The following is a 23,379-nucleotide window of genomic DNA, read 5'->3' as shown; positions in this document are numbered from 1 at the left end:
GTGTCGAGGTGTTAAAAATAACGATTTGATTTGGTGTTGGGAAAAAAACTCCAGTAATATTCATTACTACACCAAAGGTTCCAAACAGTGCATCATAAGATCAAAAACATTCATAGAAAGAAACGCCGCGCCGGTTAGATACGTAGAATTGGAACCTCTGGCGTGAAAATTGTCTATTGAAAACAATTTTTCCACACCAGAAAAAATTCACTGTCTTTCGACTCGCGTTTCGCATTATCAGGAGATTACTAAAACTGTCTACTAGTCATCTCCTGGTGATTACTAACTTGTTTATCGAAATGCGCGTCAAAGGACAGAATATTTGGTCTGATGTGGATTAAGTGTTTTCAATAGATACCCATAATTCCTAGTTTGTTATTACATTGCACTCGTTGTGCACCTCTCTATACCAATAGGAACATTATACCAACTCGATAAAACTTTTAACTTGTTGCAATTATTTCGATAATATATTATCTTATTGTTGATAATCTGTCCAACTTTGTTGAAACTTCGGAATGCGAGGTGTAGCTAGAAAATTACGGGGCTGGTTTTCTGAGAAATGGTGCGATAAAATGTCATATTGTCGAGTCGCCTGACATACCCTCTTCACATCTTAGCTGGTTGGAAAACACCAGCTTGCTATGCAGGCTCATTTGGACTTGGTAAATCTGCAACAGAGACCTTTTTGTTCTAACAAAAAGTGTATGGGGATAAAATTATGTATTTGGGTTTTTGACTTGTATAAACGTTTGAAGGGCGAGAAGACACGAAGATGATTCACGCACATAAATAAGTCTTTCAACTTTGGAAACGAATGAAAACATCAAGAAAATATTCAATATCATTCATCAAAATCATCAACAGTGGATAAAAAATATTATCACGAGATTCCAGCCCTCTCTGAGAACAAGATGTAGATGCTTCATGAGGATAATGCTCCAGCCCACGCTGCACTGATTGCTCTGTAATTTTTGGCTACGCGTGGAATCTCTGTTTCGGAACATCCAGCGTACTCACCAGATCTAGCTCCGTGTGACTTTTATGTCTCCGAAAGGCAGCATTGAAAGGAACGAGATTGGATACAGTGAAAACTTGAAGGAAAAAGTGACAAAGACATAAACATGCTTTCAAAAACTTTGTCGTGAACAGTAGAAAATTCGAATGGAGAAATGTAGGTATAGTGGATGGTGGTATACTGAAGGGTTTAAGGTGAAAGTTGTGGAGGAAAAAAATAGAAAAAAATAGAGTTATACCAAAAGTCCTGTTATTTTCTTGCCCTACCTCATATTTTTGGAATGAAGCATCACCTCTCATACGCCTCACAAATCCATATCTGCTCGCACGCCTCTGCGGCAACCAGTTTGTATTCGTATTGTGAAATAAATATAATTACCGTACTTCTTATTTCCAATTCAGGTACTTTGGAGACGGACCTCCGATTCCCAAACAACGATCTCCCAAAGTAGCTGCCTATGACTACGTTGTTGAAATAACCAATCCCGAAAACTTGGACGATCTCATGGTGGATCCAGATGAGATGAGGATGCAAGCTCTAGTCATGCGAGAACGCATCCTTGGACCAGCTCATCCCGACACCAGCTACTATATTCGCTACCGGGGAGCCGTGTACGCTGATGCTGGAAAATTCAACAGGTGCATAGAACTGTGGAACTACGCCCTAGATATGCAACAATCTATGCTGGAGAGGTTAAACCCGATGACTCAAAGTAGCTTGTTTAGCTTCACCGAGTTGTTTTCATTTATGATGGGGGAAGAGGGAAAACAAAATACCAGGGGCAGAGTGGTGCCCTCTGTGAATGTGTTGGATATTCTGAATGTTTTCAATAAGGCTGTTAGAGAAATTGAGTTGGGTGAGTATGTACATTGAGAAGTTTCCACTCAAAAAATTGCTCGCCTATTTATTTGAAAATTGTATACCTATGCTTTATCTTTGTCAAATTACATTTAGAGTTATTTCATGTACATGGCCTTTGGAGATTAATTATCATTTGTGTATTTCAATTTATAATAATGTTGAATGCCTCTACTACTTTTGTCTCCTCGTCCATATTTGACACGTATCAATTTGATTATCATCCCAACAGCTAAAGTCGCACTGACAGTATTTATGGTCAAATTCTTGGCGGTCTCCTTATAATCATTTTACAGAAGTGTTTTTTGATTGTTTCAGGGTTTGCTTTGCTACTCGAGTATGTTACCACTATTGAAAAAACTACATTCGATTACACTAATTTGACCATATTCATGTAAAAAGGTTTCACATGTAAAATTTAAAGTTTTTCTGTCACAATCACAATATTGTATGTATATCAGAGTTTCCAATCATGAAACGCCTGAAACTGACTGAAAAATGTACAACCATTTTTACATGGAAATTGTCAATCACTGGTCACCCCTTTTTCTTGCTGGTAACGTGCAACACAAATTATAAAAAATCAATCAAATTCAAAATACGTCCGGAAATAGGGAAGATAACCAAGAACTAACTCACGATTATATGTGGTGGGTCTTATCGAAGTCATTTAATATTTTATTATACTTCGAGCCACGTTCTCATAGACCAAATTGGTTTATGGTTGAAGCTAAACTGAACAATTTTTTTTATAATAAAATTGATTTCTGAAACCCGGACAGTTCTCAATAACCTACATTTCATTGCCTTGTGATGCACTGTTTGGAACCTTTGGTGCAGTAATGAATATGACACCAAACTGTTATTTTCACCTCGAAACGTGTTTCAATCACCAAGGGATCATCTTCGAGATGAATCAACATACAATGTTGTCCCTATTTTTACCATAGATACCTCTGCTTAATACAATACAGTAAAAACAAATATGATTTATTTACTTCAAAACAACACTCTGTACATCAAAATTTTGCATTACTGGAAAAAGTTGAAGTACTTCAATGTATTTCATCAGTTCGGACTTCCATTATCTGAAATAATATAAATTGATTTGAAATCTCTGAAAGAATCTGTAATAAATTTAAAAAGATTGACCGAAAAATAACAATTTTTCTTAAACAGAAAATTGAAATTATAAAGAAATACCTAACATACAGACAACAACCCAAAGACGATCGTAGATACTAACAATCGAAACGTCGTGACGAAACTTGGTTTGGAATCTTTTAATTTTCATTTCTTGTTAATAATATTTTTTGGATTTTCAGCTTGTATCAATATTTCAATTTCTTTTTTGGTTGTTGTTTGTATGTTATTTCTTTGTAATTTCAGTTTTTTGTTTAATAAAAATTGTTATTTTTCAGTTAATCTTTTTTAACTTTTTACAGATTCTTTCAGGGATTTCAAATCAATTTATATTATATTAGACAATGGAAGTCCGAACTGATGAACTACACCTCGAAACATTGTCAACCACCTTCAAACAAACGTACTTCAATGTATTCGGCATTACCGCCATCTTATGGGAATCTTACAATTTGGTTACTACCGTTATTCGGAATAGTCCGGATAATATGGCAAGTAATACTACTTGTCGCTTTGCCCCTGCAATATGCTTGTTGCTTGTGGTAGATTATGATCATCAAACTTCTGAAACAAATTATCTGCCGGTTTTCCATTTACTTCTCTTGTTCCGTGCCTCTCACCTGTCCCCAGCATTCTCTCCGTTGATTTGCACAGATACAGACTCCTGCCTATTATCTTTTATATTCGAGCCGTTTTCCAGTTTCTGGTTTGTACTTCCGTAATCCCTCATCCATACTCATTCTTTCAGAACTAACTCTCTCTTATGTTCAATCTTTCACATAATCTGTATTTTGCGATTGTTTTTCTACGTTTCCTGAAACTCCTCCTGCATAAGTGGTGTGATGTTATTGACGTGGTTTGTTCATCTGATAGTACAATGTTCTGCATTGCAACATATTATCAAAGATCGTGAAATTAGTACCTCTGTAGGACTATCAAGATTTCTTGGGTCGATCAATAAACATTTTAATTTAGCTTTCAATGTTTTCACTGGATCCTCTGCGGGTTTGTTACTTTCTTGATCGAACTTTAACCAAAAAAATGCTTTTGACTGTTGATATACAAATGATTTACCGTTGTCTGAGATTATATGTGTTCCGAATCTACCTCAGTTTCAGTTTTACATCCTTAATCGTTATGGTGCGCATTTGGAATATTTCTAGCTATTCAGTATATGTTATAATAAGAATATTCATTTGTTTCGTTGTACCCAAAAAGTCCAAGTGTAGTCTCTTCCACGATCTATTGTTATTGATTATGGCGATAACTCTGCCTTTGGGATATTACTAACATGCACCTGACACGCTTGGCAGCTTCCAATTCTTCTTTGATATGTGAATCGCTAATTTCTTCGTATTTACAAGCCCAATATGCCCTTGGAACGTTACTTGCATGCACCTGACTCGGTTGGCAGCTTCTAATTCTTCTTTGATAAGTGAGTCGCTAATTTCTTCGTATTCACAAACCCAATATGTGAATCTCTTCTAACAATCGTTTGCTCAAATCCTCTGGAATGATAACTCGGTGTCCCCACAACAGAATCTATTGTCTTTCTTCAGTTCCTTCCTCTCTCGTAGGGCGGGAGACCTTGTGCAATGTTCCGGAACCAACCATTTTGAATACCTCAGGATATTTTGGACTTTTTGTGGAATGAACTTCCTGAGAACGTTTTTTCAAATGGATAATCTCCAGCGATTCAAATCCAATGTGAATCACTACTTTACTGCTCTTAGAGCGCCTTAAGGATTTTCCTGTAGTGCCTGTGTTTTGTCCTTAAAAAAAAAGAAAAGTGGCGGTTTTCCAAATGTGATTCATGAATTTCTCACATTGAAAATAAATAAGGGTGGCGCAACTTCTTATTTTTGGTAACAAGCATGTATGCCGCCGTTCACTCCTACTTAGAGATTGTGAATTATCTCACCACCTAAGACAATCCCGCTGATCTAGCAGTACCACCACCCTGTTCCAGATGTTGAGAAAACATTTCTCACGGGAACACACATCTTCAAAGCCTCGCATCCAGAGTCAGTCAGATTTCATTCCTCAAAGTAACAACACGTATAATTTTTATATATTTTGTAGTCCTATAATTTTTGATTTTCAAGTTTAATAGCAATGAAAGTATTTTTGAAAAGCAAGTTTAGTGCCGTCGATAGTTAATTGGTGCAGTCTGTAGGATTGTCAAAATTATGCGTATCGTAAGAGTGATTTTCGTTTCAACAATTGGTAATCGAACCTTTGTGGAAAGAACATGTTGGTGTTAGAAGCAGAGCGGCTCCTAGAACTTCAGGAAACCCAGTCAATCGAAGACCTGCAGAAAACTCCATACCAAAGCTGTTTTCGAGAAGAGGAACTTCATCGTCACCTTCTGCAAAAAAGAAATACTTAGTGAAGACAATTTCTGAACCAGGGCAGACTCCTTATAGTGATTAAGAAAGCAATGGCCAAAATCTTACTTTTATTGTGAGTACTCTGATTTTATGTCACTTGAAAATATTTTTCAATCATTGTCTTTAACTGACTCAGACAACTAACTCTATTTCCAACCCAAATCCAAGAACCAATCTAGTTTTTGCAAACCCCTTTTCAAATCGAACTGATTTCATTTCGCAATCAATTTCAATTAATAGTGATAATACATTTTATAACCAAAATTCAGATTTGAATATTTCAAACTATTCAGAAATGGCAAATATTTTCAAACCCGAATATTATGATGATTATGATGAAAAAGGAGATTGGTTCAGATACGTTGACGATGGACTGTACATATAACAAAACAGTGGAATAAGAATAGATCAAATAAAAAAAGAAATTAACGAAATAAATCAAAAACTATGTTTCAGCATTGAGGAAGAACACAACTCAAAACTTAACTACCTGGACATAACCATAGGATATAACCACAACAAAACACAATTTCAAATAGCAATATACAGGAAATCTACATAAACAAGCTCCACCATACCCGCAAGTTCAAACCATCCACCATCACACAAAATGGCTGCCATTCATATATAGAATGTTAAGGACACCACTCAGCAATGGAGCCCGAAACAAAGAATGGAAAGTCATATACCAAATAGCGAACAAAAACGGATACACCCAAAAGACAATAGATGAACTAGAAAACAGAATCAAACAAAAAATACAGAGCAAGGATCAAGCAACCCCAACAGACAAAACAACACAACGATGGACAGCATTTACGTACGTAGGACACCAAACCAAAAAACTGACGAACGTCTTCAAACCACTGAACATCAACATCACATACAAGCCAAACACGAAGATAACACAAAAAATAAACAACTATGAAAAAGAAGACGACAAAGACCAAAATGGGATATACAATATACAATGCTCGGACTGCAACAAATTCTATATCGGCCAAACCAAAAAAAAAACTGATCCAAAGGTACAATGAGCACAAAAAGGCATACATAAATCCAATAGTATATAAATCAAACCTCGCAACACACGCCATACAAAACAAACATAATTTCCCCTACCAGAGAACATAAAACTCATAAAACAAGTCAACAAGGGAAACCGCATGGACATTTGGGAAAACTTGAACATCCATAAATTTAACAGTCATAAATCACTTATTGACGAACAAGTACAAATCGAAACACAAGACCTAACATTCGATATATTAAACAAAACCATACACATTCCTAGAGAAGATCTGACACAAAGAATAGTACCTGATGCAGTACAAATACAGGCAAATTTACCTAAAATACCTGAGTTGAGACGATGGAACCGTATAAAGAGGCAGACGACAGGATGACAAATTCAGTTTGAGGAGTGCCTAGAAGATGACAGTACGACCAGCTGTCGAAAGCGCTCGCAGATAACTAATAGAAGATATAAAGCTTCAAATCCTTTTTGTGAAATTTAATATTAAAATACTGAAAATAAAGGAAAATTAGTTGCATATTTTCATGGAATTATTTTCCAGCAGCTTGACTGCATTAACCTTTCTAGATTTATTATATATTTGAGTACTTGTAATAGCTCAATTACCAATTTTTATGATGCCGAGAATCCAAACTCTTTCCAAAATACATACCTATTGTCGTTGAAAAATTTGATAGAACATGTATACAAGAATTTAACTTTGATGAGACGTACACACGTGAACTGGAATTATCTAATATTAGAACTGACCATTTGAATGTTGAAAAAAAATCAATGATTGAAAAATTATGTTTAGAATTTTCCGATATTTTTTACCATGAGTATGACCGCCTACTTTTACAAATAAAACTAAACATCGTATAAAGACAACTGACGAAATACTCGTTTATACAAAGACATACAGATATCCATTCATTCACAAAAAAGAAGTTCAAACACAAATTCAAAAAAATTCAGATCAAAAAATTATTAGGCCTAGTAGATCACTTTGGTCGTCCCCAATTTGAGTCATCCCTAAGAAAATGCTAATATAACCGATTTACTAGATAAGCTAGATAGATGCCAATATTTTTCAACTTTAGATCCTGACAGCGGATTCCACCAAATTGAAATGTGTGAGGAATATCGAAAAAACAGCATTCAATACCGAAAATGGGAATTATGAGTTCCTTAGGATGCTCCGCGACTTTTGAACGAGTGATAGAGAATATCCTTAGAGGTATTCAAAACGAAAAAGGCTTAGTTTATTTAGATGATAATTATCTATTCCACATGAATTTCACTAGTTCGGACTTCCATTGTGTACTATATAAAATGATTTGGAATTCCTGAAACAACTAAAAAAGAAGAATTGAAAATGAATAGCTGAAATTAACAATTATATTAACCAAAATAAACCTGAAATGAAATAATAGTGATGACTGGGTCATCACCCGAAGACAATTGTAGATACTAACAATCGAAACGTCGTGAACTAACGTGACTTGGAATCTATCCACTTTTTATTTTTATTTTCTTTTTTCATTTCTTTATTTTTATTTATTCAATTGTTCGATTTTTACTTGTATTTTATTTCACTAAAATTTCATTTCAGGTTTATTTTGGTTAATATAATTGTTATTTTCAGCTATTCATTTTCAATTCTTCTTTTTTAGTTGTTTCAGGGATTCCAAATCATTTTATATAGTAGACAATGGAAGTCCGAACTAGTGAAATTCATCATGAAACATTGTCAATCACCTTCAAACAAATCTATTCCACATCTCTTTAGAGCATTTCGAAAGATTAAGAGCAGCTTTCCAAAGACTGAGAGATTCAAACTTCAAAATCCAACTTGATAAGTCAGTATGATTATTTTCAACGAAAGACCAGAGTTCTAAATTGCTAAGATGGCGAATTAAACTTAAGGAGTATCAATATAATATAATTTACAAAATGGGTCATCCAATACGAATGCTGATGCCCTTTCACGCATTCAACTTCACACAAAAGAGTCAAAGACTTTTTGGAAAGAACTAGATGAGATAATTGAAGAGTCCGAACTTCTAGCCGGCCCATCTATTACTCTTGACAACCAAATAGTATTAACACTAACTTAAATACCCCAGACTACCAATCATCTTCGGATATATTAGAAATAGATAAACCTTTTCGAGATAATATTTCTATGATAGTTAATGCTGACACAGAAACTACTCAAACTCCTCAAAAACATGAACTAAACCCAATTGAAGAAATTGATGACGTTACCATACACACTGATACCGATGAAAATCCAATTTTTGAAATACCCATTTCAGAATACCCAGTAAATTTTGGTGAAAACCAAATTATTTTCCAATCTGTTATTCAATCACCATCTAAACCAAACATAACGATGTCATTTGAGAAGAAACAAAGAATGACGGTTCAGCTTTCTTTAAATAACTTTGAAAGAGACGTAATCAATTTTGTAAAAGAATATATCGCATAATATACCGTATCATCTCTACTTTGAAAAGCCAGATAATTATGAACGATTTTGCGAAGTAATTAGACAAAATTTCAAATGATCTTCATTAAAATTGAAAAGGTGTAAAATCAACCTAATTGATCTCAGATAAAAAAGAAGCGTTAGAAATGATACAGGCATATCACGAAGGTAAAAGTAATCATAGAGGTATTGACGAAACCGAACAAAAACTCAAAGCCCTTTATTATTGGCCCAATATGAAAAATTCTATCCAAACCTTTATAAACGAGTGTGAAATCTGTCAACGAAGTAAATACAAAAATCATCCTATTAAAACAAAAATCAATACAACCCCAACAGCCACCAAACCATTCGAAATTATCCACATTGACGTTTACACTTTAGAAAAAAATAAATTTCTTACCATTATAGACAGTTGTTCAAAATACGCGCAAGCAATATCATTTGCCATTTTCAGCAGCTACCGTCATAGCTGACAAAATTTCAATTTTTTTTTTCACATCATGACGTACCTATTCAAATCATAGTTGACATCAGATTTGAATTTAAAAATACAGTTATAGAAGAACTTCTGAAACTGCTCAAAGTGAATGTACACTTTTGTTCACCTAACCATCGCCAATCAAACGGAAACATTGAAAAACTTCACTCTACTCTCATTGAACACATTCGACTTCTCAATACTAGAGAATTTCTTAAATCACCCCCTCAAACGAAATACGCTATACTTGCATACAATACTCAAAACATTCTGCAACGAAATTGAAACCCATCGATATAGTTATTAGACATATCATCAATGAAAATCCATCCATATCAACATAGACAATATTCTTTTCAATGACTATACAAATGACCACCGAGAAAAAACTAAATTACTGTACGCGGAAATAAACATAAAAATTATGAATCGAAAGGAAAAGATTATTTTAAAATCTAATGAAACGCGGGATAACCCAAAAATGTTGAAACACATTCTAAAACCTACGTGAAAAACACTTGAGACAAAAACACAGTAACAAATTTGAAAAACCGACCACTGTCACAAAAGTAGACAAAACTATGAAGACAGTTTCCACAGAAAATCATGAAAAAGTACAAATGGGCAATTTAAAAAGACCAAGAAAGAAGTGCTACGATTTTAATAAATAGTTCATTTCTTTTGAGAATACCTCTTGTATTCGGACTTCAAGACAGAATAACATTGAAAAACCTGAAAAACAGTCCTGGTATTGATACTCTTGAAACTGGGCACTGCCAAAATTCAACAATACTCACACACACTGATACACTACTATGACCTATCCATTCACAACTGAAATCGAAAAACTGAACGACCAATACGGAAAAACTTTAGAAGCACTCAGTATAAACAAAAACAATATTTCCTCAGCTGCGTTATATTCTTGACTAGAATGGACTTTGAAATAAAACCACTTGTACAGTTTTCACTTTATTTCTGTATCACCGACGTGAACAACGTGTCATACAAAACGGAAGCACCAGTACCAACCAAATCATCGACAAATGTGATCACAGCATACGTAACAATCAGCACGGACACTCTACGATGCCGCCTTTGATCTCAAAAAGTATGAAGACGTGGAATACTCAGGGCCAGACTTGCGACATGGTGTCTATAACAGAGGCGTACTGGAAATTTTATCTTGTCATAATTCATGAAATTGAACTTTTTCTTCATCTTCTTCATCTAATAAAATAAGGTTCGTCATTTGATTGTTGCTATTTTATTCACCATAATGAATAATTCGCCATAATTCACCATAATGAATAATATATTGATACGATACTGTCTGTAATTCTTTCAAATAATATAAGAAGTGATAGGGTTTCAGAATTAGATTTGACTGGCACAAAATGTGAGGATCACTTTACGGAAAACATAATCTCGTTTGGTTTGTTGCAACCCACGCAGAAATGTTCCTCTATTCATACATTAAGAGCCGTAGATGCGACTAGAATCTTTGGTGTTGAAGAAGAAACATTCGAATGGAGCCCAATTTTTTAAACTCCAAACATTTTTGTACTTGTTGCACGTTTTCACTATCCAAGTTAGCGTCTTCAGAAGTGAAATTGATATTAAACATCAATTAATAAGATGCTAATTTGGTTACTGAAACGTGCATCGAGTACGAGTATGGTGCATACACCATACCCATTGGAAATTCAGCTCTAATCAACAGGTTTCATTAAGGGGCGATTATAGTCTGGTATGATCCTTAACTAAAGATTATTTTATTTTTGTCAGAATACCTCATTTGTTGAATATCACCATCCAATTGTTACAAAATTCTGCACCACTTCTATCAATAATAGCAGCTTTGTTCCATAATACTTCTGTGTGGAACAGGGTAGAAATTGAAAAAGAAGTCAATCATAAAAATCAGAAACGCAATAAAATGTTTTCTCTATCAAATATTGTTTGAATTCGTTCTTGAACTCGTATTTGGAGTCGTCTAAATTCCAAATATGATCAAATTCAGTTTGAAATTATGTATGAACTCGCTTGAATATAAAAATTAACAAGCGACTCACAAACGTTAGTAACTAAAACTCTCAAATAAAAATGCAGTTGATTGTAAAAAATTTATTAGTGGTACCTACACACAAACATACATGCATGCATGTATGTATGTGTATCTATAGTATCTTTCACAGATAAGTAATTTGTTCAGTCTGTTTTTAAGGTGATTGAGAAAGTGTTTGTCCTCAAAATGACCTTCACAAATTCTGTAGTTATGCAGATTTCCAGCTTTTTCTCTCAAATCATCACGACCACATGCCACTGTGCAAAGGATAACCCTAAAAAAAAATTGTTGGCTTTTAGCAATATTGAAGAATACCCAATAACAAGTGAATGCTTGTCTTATCAATTTTCGTTGAATGTATCCAACATAAAATGTTTCATAGTTAAGTAATCATAATACAGGGAAATGCTAAGATTCTTCCTAACGATTATGAAAGATTTCAGGAATACATTTTTTAGGATTTATCTACCCTGAAAATGAAAAAACTCTTGAGTTCTTATCAGATCTGTAGTTGTAATTCAATTGAAAATATTTCAAAAAAGGCTTGAAAAGGGCAGCAGAGTAACTTCCGAAATGTTGGCAAGGAGAAAGATTGCAATATTGCAGTTATGTTTGTAGGCAAATATTCCAATTTGCCCTAGACAGATAATATAACAATTCCAAGCTTTTTCCAGGGAAGAGAAAAAACAGAAAATGGATTTTAAGCATTGATTTCAAGACATTCCTACCTCCTGAAGATACATACAAATAATATTTATGAAAGAGTTTGACTCACCTATCAATATCTTTTGGAAACGTAAATGAACTCTTATTAGTCTTTAACCTGCTGCTTCTACAGTTCACAACAGCACAAATATGACCACCTTTTTTCTGTTTATCCATTGTAATAATAATAAAACACTCACAAAATAAAGCAACACACAATTTCTCTCTCTCTATTTTGGATGGTCGTTGCTTCCTATCTTCAGGCGCATATGACCAATAACACACAATTTAATACTAACATTAAACTTGGCAGGTCCAATGCCGAGTTTAACATGGTCGACATAGCGACGCGAAGTATATGCGCGTACTTTTCCCGCCCAAGGGAGTGTCCGTGCTGGTTAGGTATGCTGTGATGTGACAAGTGTTCACGCCTGCTTTCTGACAAGTGACAAGGTGCGTTCAGAGAACAGGTGTGTTACAAATACACTAAATATCTAACATTTCCTCTCCTACTTTAAAGTTTACAAATTTAATCTTGTGGGAAGTTTTATAACTCTTCCTGATCGAGAAGTATTTGGAGCACTAGTAATAATAGCTTCTGTAGGTTTTTCTTCTTTATACTCTAATTGATTTTGTGGTGGTTTGGAAGTTTCTACAGAAAAAGGTACTTCCAAGATTTCCCGTTGACAGGGTGTATTTGAATTTTGACTGTGCCCTCCTATATTGTAAGAGCTAACAGGATTTGATGTATTCGAAAGAGAATGTGTGAAACTAGTTTTATTGAAATTCTCATTTTGCTCAGTTTCATGGGTCCTTCGAATATCCTTTACATGAGTGAGTTCAATAAATACTATCATCTATTTGCACTAGGTAAGTAGAGGGGCTCATGTCCCTTACAATTTTCCCTTTTTGCCACAGTTTTCTTTGCTTATTTTTAACAAATACAAGATCATTGGTATTATAGATTTTGAGCTTTTGGATATCAGACTTAAACTCAGTGGTTTGTTAAAACAAGGTTTTAGTAAATCAAATCTTGTTTGGCGGGTTTTGAATAAACATTCTGCAGGTGATATCCCAGTAGCACGTGATGGAGTAATTCTGTGTATAAAAAGAAAGTCTTCAAGACGGTTTAATATAGAGTTTTTACTAAATTCTTTTCCTTTTTCATCAAAAAAAGCTTTTTCCAGTCCTTTTTTTACTGTTTGCACCGATCTCTCAGCGATGCCATTACTTTGTGGATGGTAGGGTGGAGCTTTGAATAATTTAATACTATTGCATTGGCAGAATGCAATAAATTCTGATGAATTAAATGGTGGATCATTATCAGATACTATCTCCACTGGTAAACCAAACACTGAAAAAATCTGTTTTAGCTTTAAAATTGATTCTTTGGCATTCGTGCCCTCATTCATTAGTTTGATTTCCAACCATTTTGACATGTCGTCAACCATTATTAAAAAATGTATGATTATATTCGTGGAAAAAGTCAATGTTTACTCGGTAAAAGTTATTAGGTGCACTTGACCAGGGTAGCAACACACTATTATCTGAAAAGTTTTGATTTGCTTGACATATATCGCAACAACTGATATATTTAATTTTTCAATAGTGTCATTTTTTTTGGGCCACCAGCATTAGGATCTCATGAGCATCTTAATCTTGACTATGCCAATATGTTGTTCATGAAAAAGATTTAGTACATCATTATGGAGTTGTTTGGGTATAACGACTTTGTTCCCTACTAACAAACATCCCTTTTCTACAGTTAATTCTAATTTCCTCTTAAAAAATGGTTTTAAACTATCATCTTCAAGAGAATTTGGCCAACCGCTAAGAGTTAAATCCATTGCCTCACATAGTACAACGTCTTTTTTTGTTTCTGCTGCAATAACATTTGAATTTAAAGGAATATTATTACACAAATTAAATGAAAATAGAGAATCTGATATCTCAGTTCCACTCTTCATGGGTAACCTAGACAACCCATCTGCATTTTGACTTCCCTTTTTATGAATAATATCATACTGGTACCCTGATGAGGTTATTGCTCATCTGGTAATTCTTGCAGCTGCAGTTACAAGAATGTTTTTATTTTTTCCAAATATAAACTATTATAGTTGATGATCACTAACAATTGTGAACTTATCGTCCAAAAATATATTTGTGATTTTTTTTTACTCCGAACATAATTGCTAAACTTTCTTTTTCCAAGTTGGGGTATTTTTGCTCTGAGACCAATAATGTACTCGAAGCAAATAAAATAGGTTTATCGTCGCCGTTTATTTTATGACTCAAAACAGCACCTACTCCTTACCCGTTTGCATCACATGTAATAAAAAAATGGGTTTACTTGGGTCAAAATGCGTTAAGACATCATCTGACGTGATTAGTTTTTTGCTTTTTTGAAATGTTTCCTTACATACATCAGACCAAATAAAATTGGAATTGGTTTTACATAGATCATACAATGGCTTAAGTTTAGTAGATAACATGTGCACAAATTTTCCATAGAGTTAACTAAACCTAAATAGAATTTCAGTTGTGTTAAATTTTATACATTCAATTTTTTCACCACTCGGGTGGATTACTGAATCTATGCTGTACCCTAAAAGCTCAACCGACCGTTCAAAAAGTTACGGATTGCCTCGAGCGCCAGCTTTCGGCGTGGTGTGCTCCACGTGCTCCGGGCAGCGTCAGTGAAGAAGGTAATACAACAGGGGTCACTATGGTATTGACTAAATCAACTGCAGCCAGTACGGCAGGCTTTAATTGCCGTCCTGGGTTCGAATCCTGGGTCCTTGCTGCTTTTAGTTAGAAGTAGAATGAAACAAATAAATCAAACTTTATCGAATTTATTTCAACACATCAATACAGGTATCAACATGAGGGGTGTTTGGCACACGGCCCTCGACAAATTATAACAACAATATGTACACCCGGTATAATAATTAAACAGAATAAGGGGTGTTCATCACACGGCCCATGTAAAATAAAATGATTTTACGGTATTCGGTATATCAATATGAAGGATGTCAGCACACGGCCTTCTTCAAAATAAAATAATCAACAATATCAATATGAAGGGTGTTTAGCACACGTCCTTCTTCAAAATAAAATAATCAACAATGCCAATACAATTGACCACTCGGTATCAAGGGTGTTTTCACACGGCCTTTAATACAAAACAGTCAGTTATCAAACAAACTGAGAAACACTACTTTTTATCCACATACTTTTTTGTCTATCGTTTTGCCTTTATGTATCGTGGTTCGGATTCGAGCGGAGCTGGAACTGAGACTAAAACTCAACTGAACTCCTGGACTGCTCTCGCGATTATTTGGAATAAAGTTCTACGGCGGTGATGGGAGAGTTGTGCCCTCCATCGGTGATACGGTGTATTACCAAATAACGTATGATTTTCAAATCTCGTTGGCGACCCGGCATAGTACAGTTTTCTATCGCTATAGAGTGACAATTTGATCTAGGAAGGTATTTATTCAGTCGGGGTCAAATAAATAACGGAGCAATAATATAAACACAAAATAAAAAAAGCCGTTTCTACCTGACGTATCACTGGGGAAAATAGTAACTTCGTCACAGTACATTTTGGTAACACTCTTGTATAGTCTGGCCATGTATCAAAACGTCATCAAGGTAACTTTATTTTCTGTCAGGCCTGACAAAATAGCATCCATGATACACTGAAATATTCCTGGTGCTGAACTTATTCCATATGTCAAGCAATTGTACCAGAATTGAAATCCAGAAGCAACGACGAGCACATTGGCCATTTCGAATTGGAGTGTTCACAAAATGTTTAATGTCCATCAATCGATGAAACCGGGAACAAAGAAACAATTCTGTACTTTTTTCACACACGACACGAAAAAAAAAACCGGTAAAAATCCATTAAGAATCTTACGACTTTTTCAAATGTTCTGGTCACCAGTTGGAGCGCCACTATAAAAGGGTATTTATAGAAAGTTCACAGAAACTTTAAGAAAGGAAGATATTTAATTGAATCGATTTTCGGTTAATAATAACACAACAATACATTGAGATTATTTCGCAACACGAGGACAATTCGTACGCCGTGACTGGGTCAACTGTAAGTAACTAACTGTCTTTCGATAGATCTTCAGGTTTGTTCTGGTTCTACGGAATTCAGGTTTTAGGACGTCAGGATCATGCGCAGTTAATAGAGAGCGTTCTGGTTTATTGAGGATAATTTTGGACTGATGAATCCTCTGTTCTGGATTCGACTGCGAAATGATCCTAAACTGTTTTGAACCGTCCCGAATCGTTCTTGCTCTCGAGGCTGAACTGGTGAGAACTGTTCCCATTGCTCATGCGCATTTATGTGGAAATTTGTTTGGGCTATTTGCTAGGATGTTTTTTATTTATTTGATTTGAATAATTGATGATTGAGGTTAGATAACATTTGAACTGACTATAAGGATACGCTACATAACTAAATGGACATAATCAATAGTATTTTCTCGTTTTCATCTCTTCATATATACGATAGGTGGCAGAGTGGTCTCCTCAAAAGCGTTCTGGTTTAAACAAGTGTCCGAGACTATTTCGGACTGTTTGAGATTTTTTGCTTGTACGCATCATGTCTTGCGCTGTTTCCATACAGTTTCGGATGTTAGAACCAGAACAAACCTTCCATGTCTGGTTTCGGTATTGGCATCCACCTGCTAGGGCACGGCAGGGTCGGCCCAAGGATGGGTAAAAGGGATTTGTTACAACTGGAGTTTTATCCCAACACCAAACCGTTATTTTTGATACTTTGACAAGTGTTTCGATCGAAGAGTTTAATCTTCCACTTGAAGATGATCACTTGTTGATCGAAACACCTGTCGAAGTGTTACGATCTTCGTTCAGGTTTGAAGGCCGTCGTGGTTTGGAACTGTATCCTAATGTTTCGTCAGCACGAGTGGCTGGCTTCTTCAGAGGTCTATTCATGCTGATGGTTCATCGATGACTCATCGGCCGCGAAAGCCTTAACCAATTTATCACCTGTCGAGGGGTTAAAAATAACGGTTTGGTGTTGGGATAAAACTCCAGTAATATTCATTACTACATCAAAGGTTCCAAACAGTATATCACAAGTACAATAGAAAATATATGTAATTACAAAATTTGTTTTGGTACGTCATACATGAAATATAAAAAATATACATAAAACATTCACACTACAAATGCTTTCCAGGCAGTTATTATCAGTTTTATATTAATGTTTTTCCAATCGACTGGTAGTGTTATTATGCATTTTTATGATTAAAAGCTTCCTATCGTCTTTGATGATACATCTTTGGTGGTCTGATAATTTCTTTGTGTTTTGTATCATAATTTTGAATCCTGGAGCCACTGGCATGTTTATATTTGTTCTTGTGTACAAGCAATTTAAGGAATTCAAAATAAGTGATACTCCTTCTGGTGTCGATGTTGTGAACTGAAGACAAATAGTAGCCATTAATGAATGTTAATTTTTGTCGCTGTTACATCAATTCTTCCAATGAATTGGTGAAGTTTTGTCGATTATCGCTTCTTCTCGATTTACCGTTCGTAAAAAACACACATCCCACTGGAAATAAGTTTATGATAAACAATGAGCAAAAAGGTCGCTTATCTGCTGGGTAACTTCGTTAATTAGCCGTATCGTGTCCTTAATCACAACCATCGTGTATAAGGAGACCATGTCGAAGCTCACTAGTATGTCTCCAGAACCTAACTTCATATCTCTACACTTTTTGATAAAGTGTCCCGAGTCCTTAATACATGACTCTGTATTTCCTATGAATGGCTGCAGTAAAGTTGTCAAATATTTGTCCAGCTCATAAGTTGGTGAACCTATGTCATTTACGATTGGTCGTAAGTGGCACATTCGCTTTATGAATTTTTGGTTAGGCTTATAGACGTGGCGGAAAGGCTTATAGACTTGCGGCAAGGCTTCGGATTTTTTTATGACCTTTTTCGTGTTTTTTCATTAGTTCGGACTTCCATTGTCTAATATGATATAAATTGATTTGAAATATCGAAGAGAATCTGTAAAAAATTTAAAAAAAGAGATTAGTTGAAAAAATAACAATTAAGTATATCAAGCAAAAAAACTGAAATCACAATGAAATATAATACAAACAACAACCAAAAAAATTAAATCATTAAAACGAGATCAAAATTAAAAATGTTTTAACAAGAAATTTAAATTTAAAGTTAAAAGATTCCAAACCAAGTTACTTCACGACGTTTCGATTGTTAGTATCCACAATCGTCTTCAGGTGATAACTGGACTTATTCCTCCGAGATCTGACTAATAGGTCATTTGAGTGTTTTCACTTATCCCCTCTTCCCAAAAACCGGCAACGCCTCATAAGTCATATCGGCCCCTTAAACAATGCTTTATTTTACAACCGACAACCCCGAACTGTTTGCGCTACCGCTACCAAATGTTTGTAAAACCGATTAGTTCAATACCATCTCCAACTCTCTCACACTCATATGACAAACTGGCCCCTCTCACTTTTACACACACACTCTTATGAAAACCCATCCTCCCGCTCTTACACACACTCTCTTATGAATAAACAAATTAGAGGTTATGTGTATACACTGTGTGTGCTCTGGTTTGTATTTACTACTCTCTTCTTCTGTTTCTTGTATAGTTCCCATTATGTGTTATATTATTAATCGAGAACTGTGATACCTGTTTGATTCTTTGTATTAATCGTACAAGTCTGGATTAAAATAAACTACTTTAATATAATAAAATAAGATACATAATCTCGACGCCACATACATTACTCGACCCCGTTAACCTCGGTCTGTCCGTTGTTCGTCAACCTAGGTATGTTCGTTGACATAGTTCTCATAACAATACCTTCGAGAGTCTCTTATGAATTTAGGTTCTTCTACAGATTCCCTTAACGAAACTGAAGGACCATATTCTCTTGGTGGATAAAATGATATACATTTTGTTTTACAGGGTGCCCCTGGACTTCCTATTTTCCTCTCGGGAATGTATAGATGGGTTCAAAATATCACCATTACTTCATATAACTTTTGTTCCTAAAATCCTTCGTTACCAAGGGCCCTGAAAGTTACAAAATGAAAAATATTATTCTTTGATAACTTTTCAAGTGAATATTCAAAATCAACCAAATTTTGATGGTTGACTAAACAAATGAATTGCTTTGATGGTCGGTCGGTAGCCGAGCGGTTCGACGTGGGTGCTTTGTTCACTCAGTCAGTCGGCCGATGTGTGAGTCGATGGTTCAAGCCTCAGGCTGAACTCTCGATTTCACTTGCTATCGTCCAACGCGTGTTAGGAATCACACGTTAAAAGGTAAGACCTCGTTAGTCCTTAGCTCGCACAAGTTTCGACTTCTGAGGGTTATCGTTCGTAGAGATGCGATAGCTGGTTAACGAAAAAAAAACATATTTTAAACATATAAGCTTTCATGCAGGAGTCAGTTGTGCTACAAAGTCAGGAACGGACTACCCCTGACGGTCCATACCCCAAAACTTTAAAATGACAGATATTTTTCAACAAAATCAGTTTACTTAGACAATTTTCTGAATAAAAGTACTCGTATAAAATATCGATCGGAACAACGATTTTGTATAAAAATGCACTGTTGTTCAACGCATCCAACCTGGGATGTCTACCATTATTCGAAAAGATTAATTCTGAATGAAATGATAGGTAAATGTTCATAACGAATTTTGATAATGCAAACGTTAACTTAACAAAATTCATGGTCTAAACCTCAATCGCAAGCCTCAAGATCAAACAGAAATGAAAAATCCGCTACAAAAAATTGCTCGATATGACCCCATTCTCTCTCAATACATTTTCGTAGTCTGCGAAGAGACCCTCTCTCTACTTAAAATAGCAGTTCAGGTTCGTTTCATATGGTTTCACTATGTAATGTTATTCTATTCAACAAGGCATCTCTTGTGTAGCGTAAATAAGGCTTTTTAGATGCCCACCACAGAAAGAAATCCAATGGATTTAAATCCGGGCACCACGGTGGGCATGCATATAACCCACCTCTACCAATCCATCTATTATGGAAAGTATGGTTCAGATGGTCCCGCCATCATGTATGAACCACATATCTCTTCGGGTTTGCAATGAAACATGTTCCAAAAGTTCATTCAAAATGTTCTGAAGGGACTTCCAATAACGTTCGCCATTCAATCAATCGTGTAGAATGAATGGTCCTATAAGATAGTTTCCTATAATATCAGCCCAAACATCAACGATGAATTTTCCTTTGTGTTTGTTTTGCAATATCCCATGGGGTTTTTCTTCGGTCCATATGTGGAGATTATGATAGTTGATAACTCCATCTCTACTGAAACCTGTTTCATCAGTGAATAAAACTTGATGAATAAAAGTCATATATCCTCTCTATTGGCATATTCCACTTTACATGTATTTCTTCATTTTCAAAAAGTATATTATTAACACGCTTTTATTAGCTTTACCTGTATGTATGTATGTTTGTTTGTAACTCTCAAGCTCGGGCTCTGTATTTGACAATTATCCACATTATTGCTTGATCTATTCGCGGCACTGTACGTAACATCCTTAATATATCGACATTATTGCTTGATCAATTCGCGGGCAGATGGCACTGTATGTAACCTCCTTGACATAATTCGAACTCACTTTACATGTATTTTTTCATTTGAAAAAAGTACTTTTTTTGTTAACACGCGCGCCTGCTGCCTTATTTGTAACCCTCCTTTGCGCGCCTGCTGCCTTGGGCTTGGTAGCTGATTTTCAGGCTCCCTTTCCGGAATCGGAAAATATCAATGGTCATTTTTCTAAGCAATATACAGCTGCCAAAGTTTAGATAAAATAAATATAGTTTGGAAAGACTGAAAAATACGCTTTTATAAGCATACCAAACTGAAAAATGAAAAATAAATATAGTTTAAAAAACTAAAAATCACGCTTCTGAAAAACATCGAACTGAAAAGCTAAAATTATTTTTTCAAATAAGCTTAAAACAATAACGAACAAAAAATTCTAGTATTATTGTGAAAAAATCGTGGGCGCTTTGTGCCATATTTTTTGTATATCAAGCGCCCGTCCAGGGCCTCGCCGCCCCTGTGTGCGAAGTGTGCGGCGCACACAGCCGTTATGACAATAGAGGCGCCGCCATCGAAATTATTTTTGTTACACTTACACAACAACATATTTTTTATAGCGGAGTATCGATAAGTAGATATATTAAGATGATGCCGCCGAAGTTACGTCCTTGCCTCTGCCTGATACACCATTGTCACCGCCAAGATTATTACCGTCACCAATACCAAGTTTTTCCAAAGATGACCCTGGACTCTGGCCAGAAGTTTTCAATGCTACTTTGATCCAGTATTTAATAGAAAATCCGATTACACAAATCAAATTGTATAATTTTCTGCGTGACTTTTCGGGCCGAACATTTTCCTAGTACCTAGGTATTATTATGAAGGGCATTTAGGAAATGATGAAAAGTATCACATAGAGCGGCTGCTGTATTCATTGTCCAAAAATGCCGTTTATTGCTGCTGTTGCAAGCTATTTGAATCAAAACATAAAAATAAATTCTGCGAGGGAATTAGTGATTGGCAACATCTAGCTTTGTATTGCAGCAAATACGAGAAAAGTTCTGCTTATTTCAAAAATTATAAAAAATGGACAGATTTATGTCACGCTTTAAAAAAAACACTAATGATATTTTCCATCAAAAAGTTTCAGAGGTTGAAAAAGCAGCGCTGGTACAATGTAATCAAAAGAATAATATATGTGGTCCCATTTCTAAGTACACAAAATATGGCTTTTTGTGGCCAAAGCCAAAAATTGTACGATCGTAACAATGGTAATTTTTCAAAATGTATTGTACTGTTAGGAAAATTCGATCTTTCAATGATTGAATATTTATGACGCGTAACGAATGATTCGTATTTCAAAACTATGCTGACTTGGAGATGAGATCCAAAATGAAATAATTTACTAGTCGGGAACCAAATTCAACATTTTTTTTTAGATTTATGTCAAATTAATAAATATTTTTCAATTATACTGGATTGTACACCTGACGTTTCACACGTAGAGCAAATTAGTATTATAATGAGATTTGTCTATTTTAACACAGAAAATAGAAAGTTGGAAATAAGGGAGCATTTCCTAGTTTTGTGTCCAATTATCGAGACAACTGGCTCTGGATTAATGTCATTTATAGTAGAAAAACTAACCGAAATTAATTTGGACATAGAAATAAACAGGGCTGAATCAAATATACGCGGTAATAATATTGGTCAAAAAAGATTGCTGGGTCTAAATCCCCGTGCTTTCTATGTACTGTGCGCTAGCCATACAATACGTAATAGTTAAATCAGTATCATTAGAAAAGTCAGCTATTTCATTATTGATATCTAAGTATACAATTAGATATAACATAAATAAAGTATGTAAAAATTTAATAAGCGTTTTATTTTTCGCAGTAATCGGCAAGCGGAAGCTAACTGGTTTTACCTATTTAGGAAAACATAATCTAAGTATATAAAACTGGAGAACATTTATTCGGTCAAAATTAACAAATAATAAGTTGAAACATAAAGATTCGTGAAAAAAAAGAGACGCTTCATAGGTTTCACGCACAGGCGCTGTGGGGGGTCGGCGCGGCCCTGCGCCCGTCGCTATATTTATTATCACAACTATTTCATTTCTTTCTAAAAGGTTTTTTGTCAACACCGGATAATTATTATAGTTTATTCGTTTGTATAAATTAGTATAGGTCAATGTGCTTTTTTTTTCGGATAAATTTATCGAGTTCAAGATTTTCTCTCATCAAATTAAATTATCAGTGAAACTCCTCAACATTTCAATGTGAATAATAATTTAAAACATTCAAATGTTGAGTTTCATGAGATTCAGATGACACAACACGAAACGTGATTGTTCTACATATACATACAAAATATGGATTGAATTCGATATTCGCGTAGCTTGTTATTTCAAAAACACCACGAATCTACAGAACTTGATATTTCATTTGTATTAAGCCTGTTATGTTGTTGCATAAACGTTATCATACTTGTTTCTGTTGTGAAAATTTTTCATTTCAAATAATGGTAGACACCTCAGGTTGGATGTCGTCGAACAAAAGTGCATTTTTATCAAAAATCGTTGCTCCGATCGATTT

At 35.0% G+C, this 23,379-nt stretch overlaps 1 protein-coding gene and 1 long non-coding RNA gene across 8 annotated transcripts in view; one reads left to right on the top strand and one right to left on the bottom strand.

Annotated features, from left to right (window-relative positions):
* The window catches only part of LOC111512544 (protein fem-1 homolog CG6966), a 452,752-nt gene that overhangs the window by 393,767 nt on the left and 35,606 nt on the right, over window positions 1-23,379 (top strand). For all 7 annotated transcript variants that reach the window (XM_074179254.1, XM_074179257.1, XM_074179255.1 and 4 more), the window contains one exon: window positions 1,420-1,874. In XM_074179254.1, the coding sequence (XP_074035355.1) occupies window positions 1,420-1,874 (455 nt within the window). The remainder of the gene's footprint in view (window positions 1-1,419; window positions 1,875-23,379) is intronic.
* Window positions 11,512-12,527, bottom strand: LOC141484162 (uncharacterized). The gene is made up of 2 exons (XR_012466511.1): window positions 12,243-12,527; window positions 11,512-11,741 (listed from the first exon to the last, which is right to left on the bottom strand). It is a non-coding gene; the product is annotated as an uncharacterized lncRNA (long non-coding RNA).

The sequence above is a fragment of the Leptinotarsa decemlineata genome, unplaced genomic scaffold (assembly GCF_025532065.1).
Source record: "Leptinotarsa decemlineata unplaced genomic scaffold, Ldec_3_MD MMD2_tig00004839_RagTag_RagTag, whole genome shotgun sequence".
NCBI classification, from domain to species: domain Eukaryota; kingdom Metazoa; phylum Arthropoda; class Insecta; order Coleoptera; family Chrysomelidae; genus Leptinotarsa; species Leptinotarsa decemlineata.
This window is presented reverse-complemented; position numbering and strand designations above follow the sequence as displayed.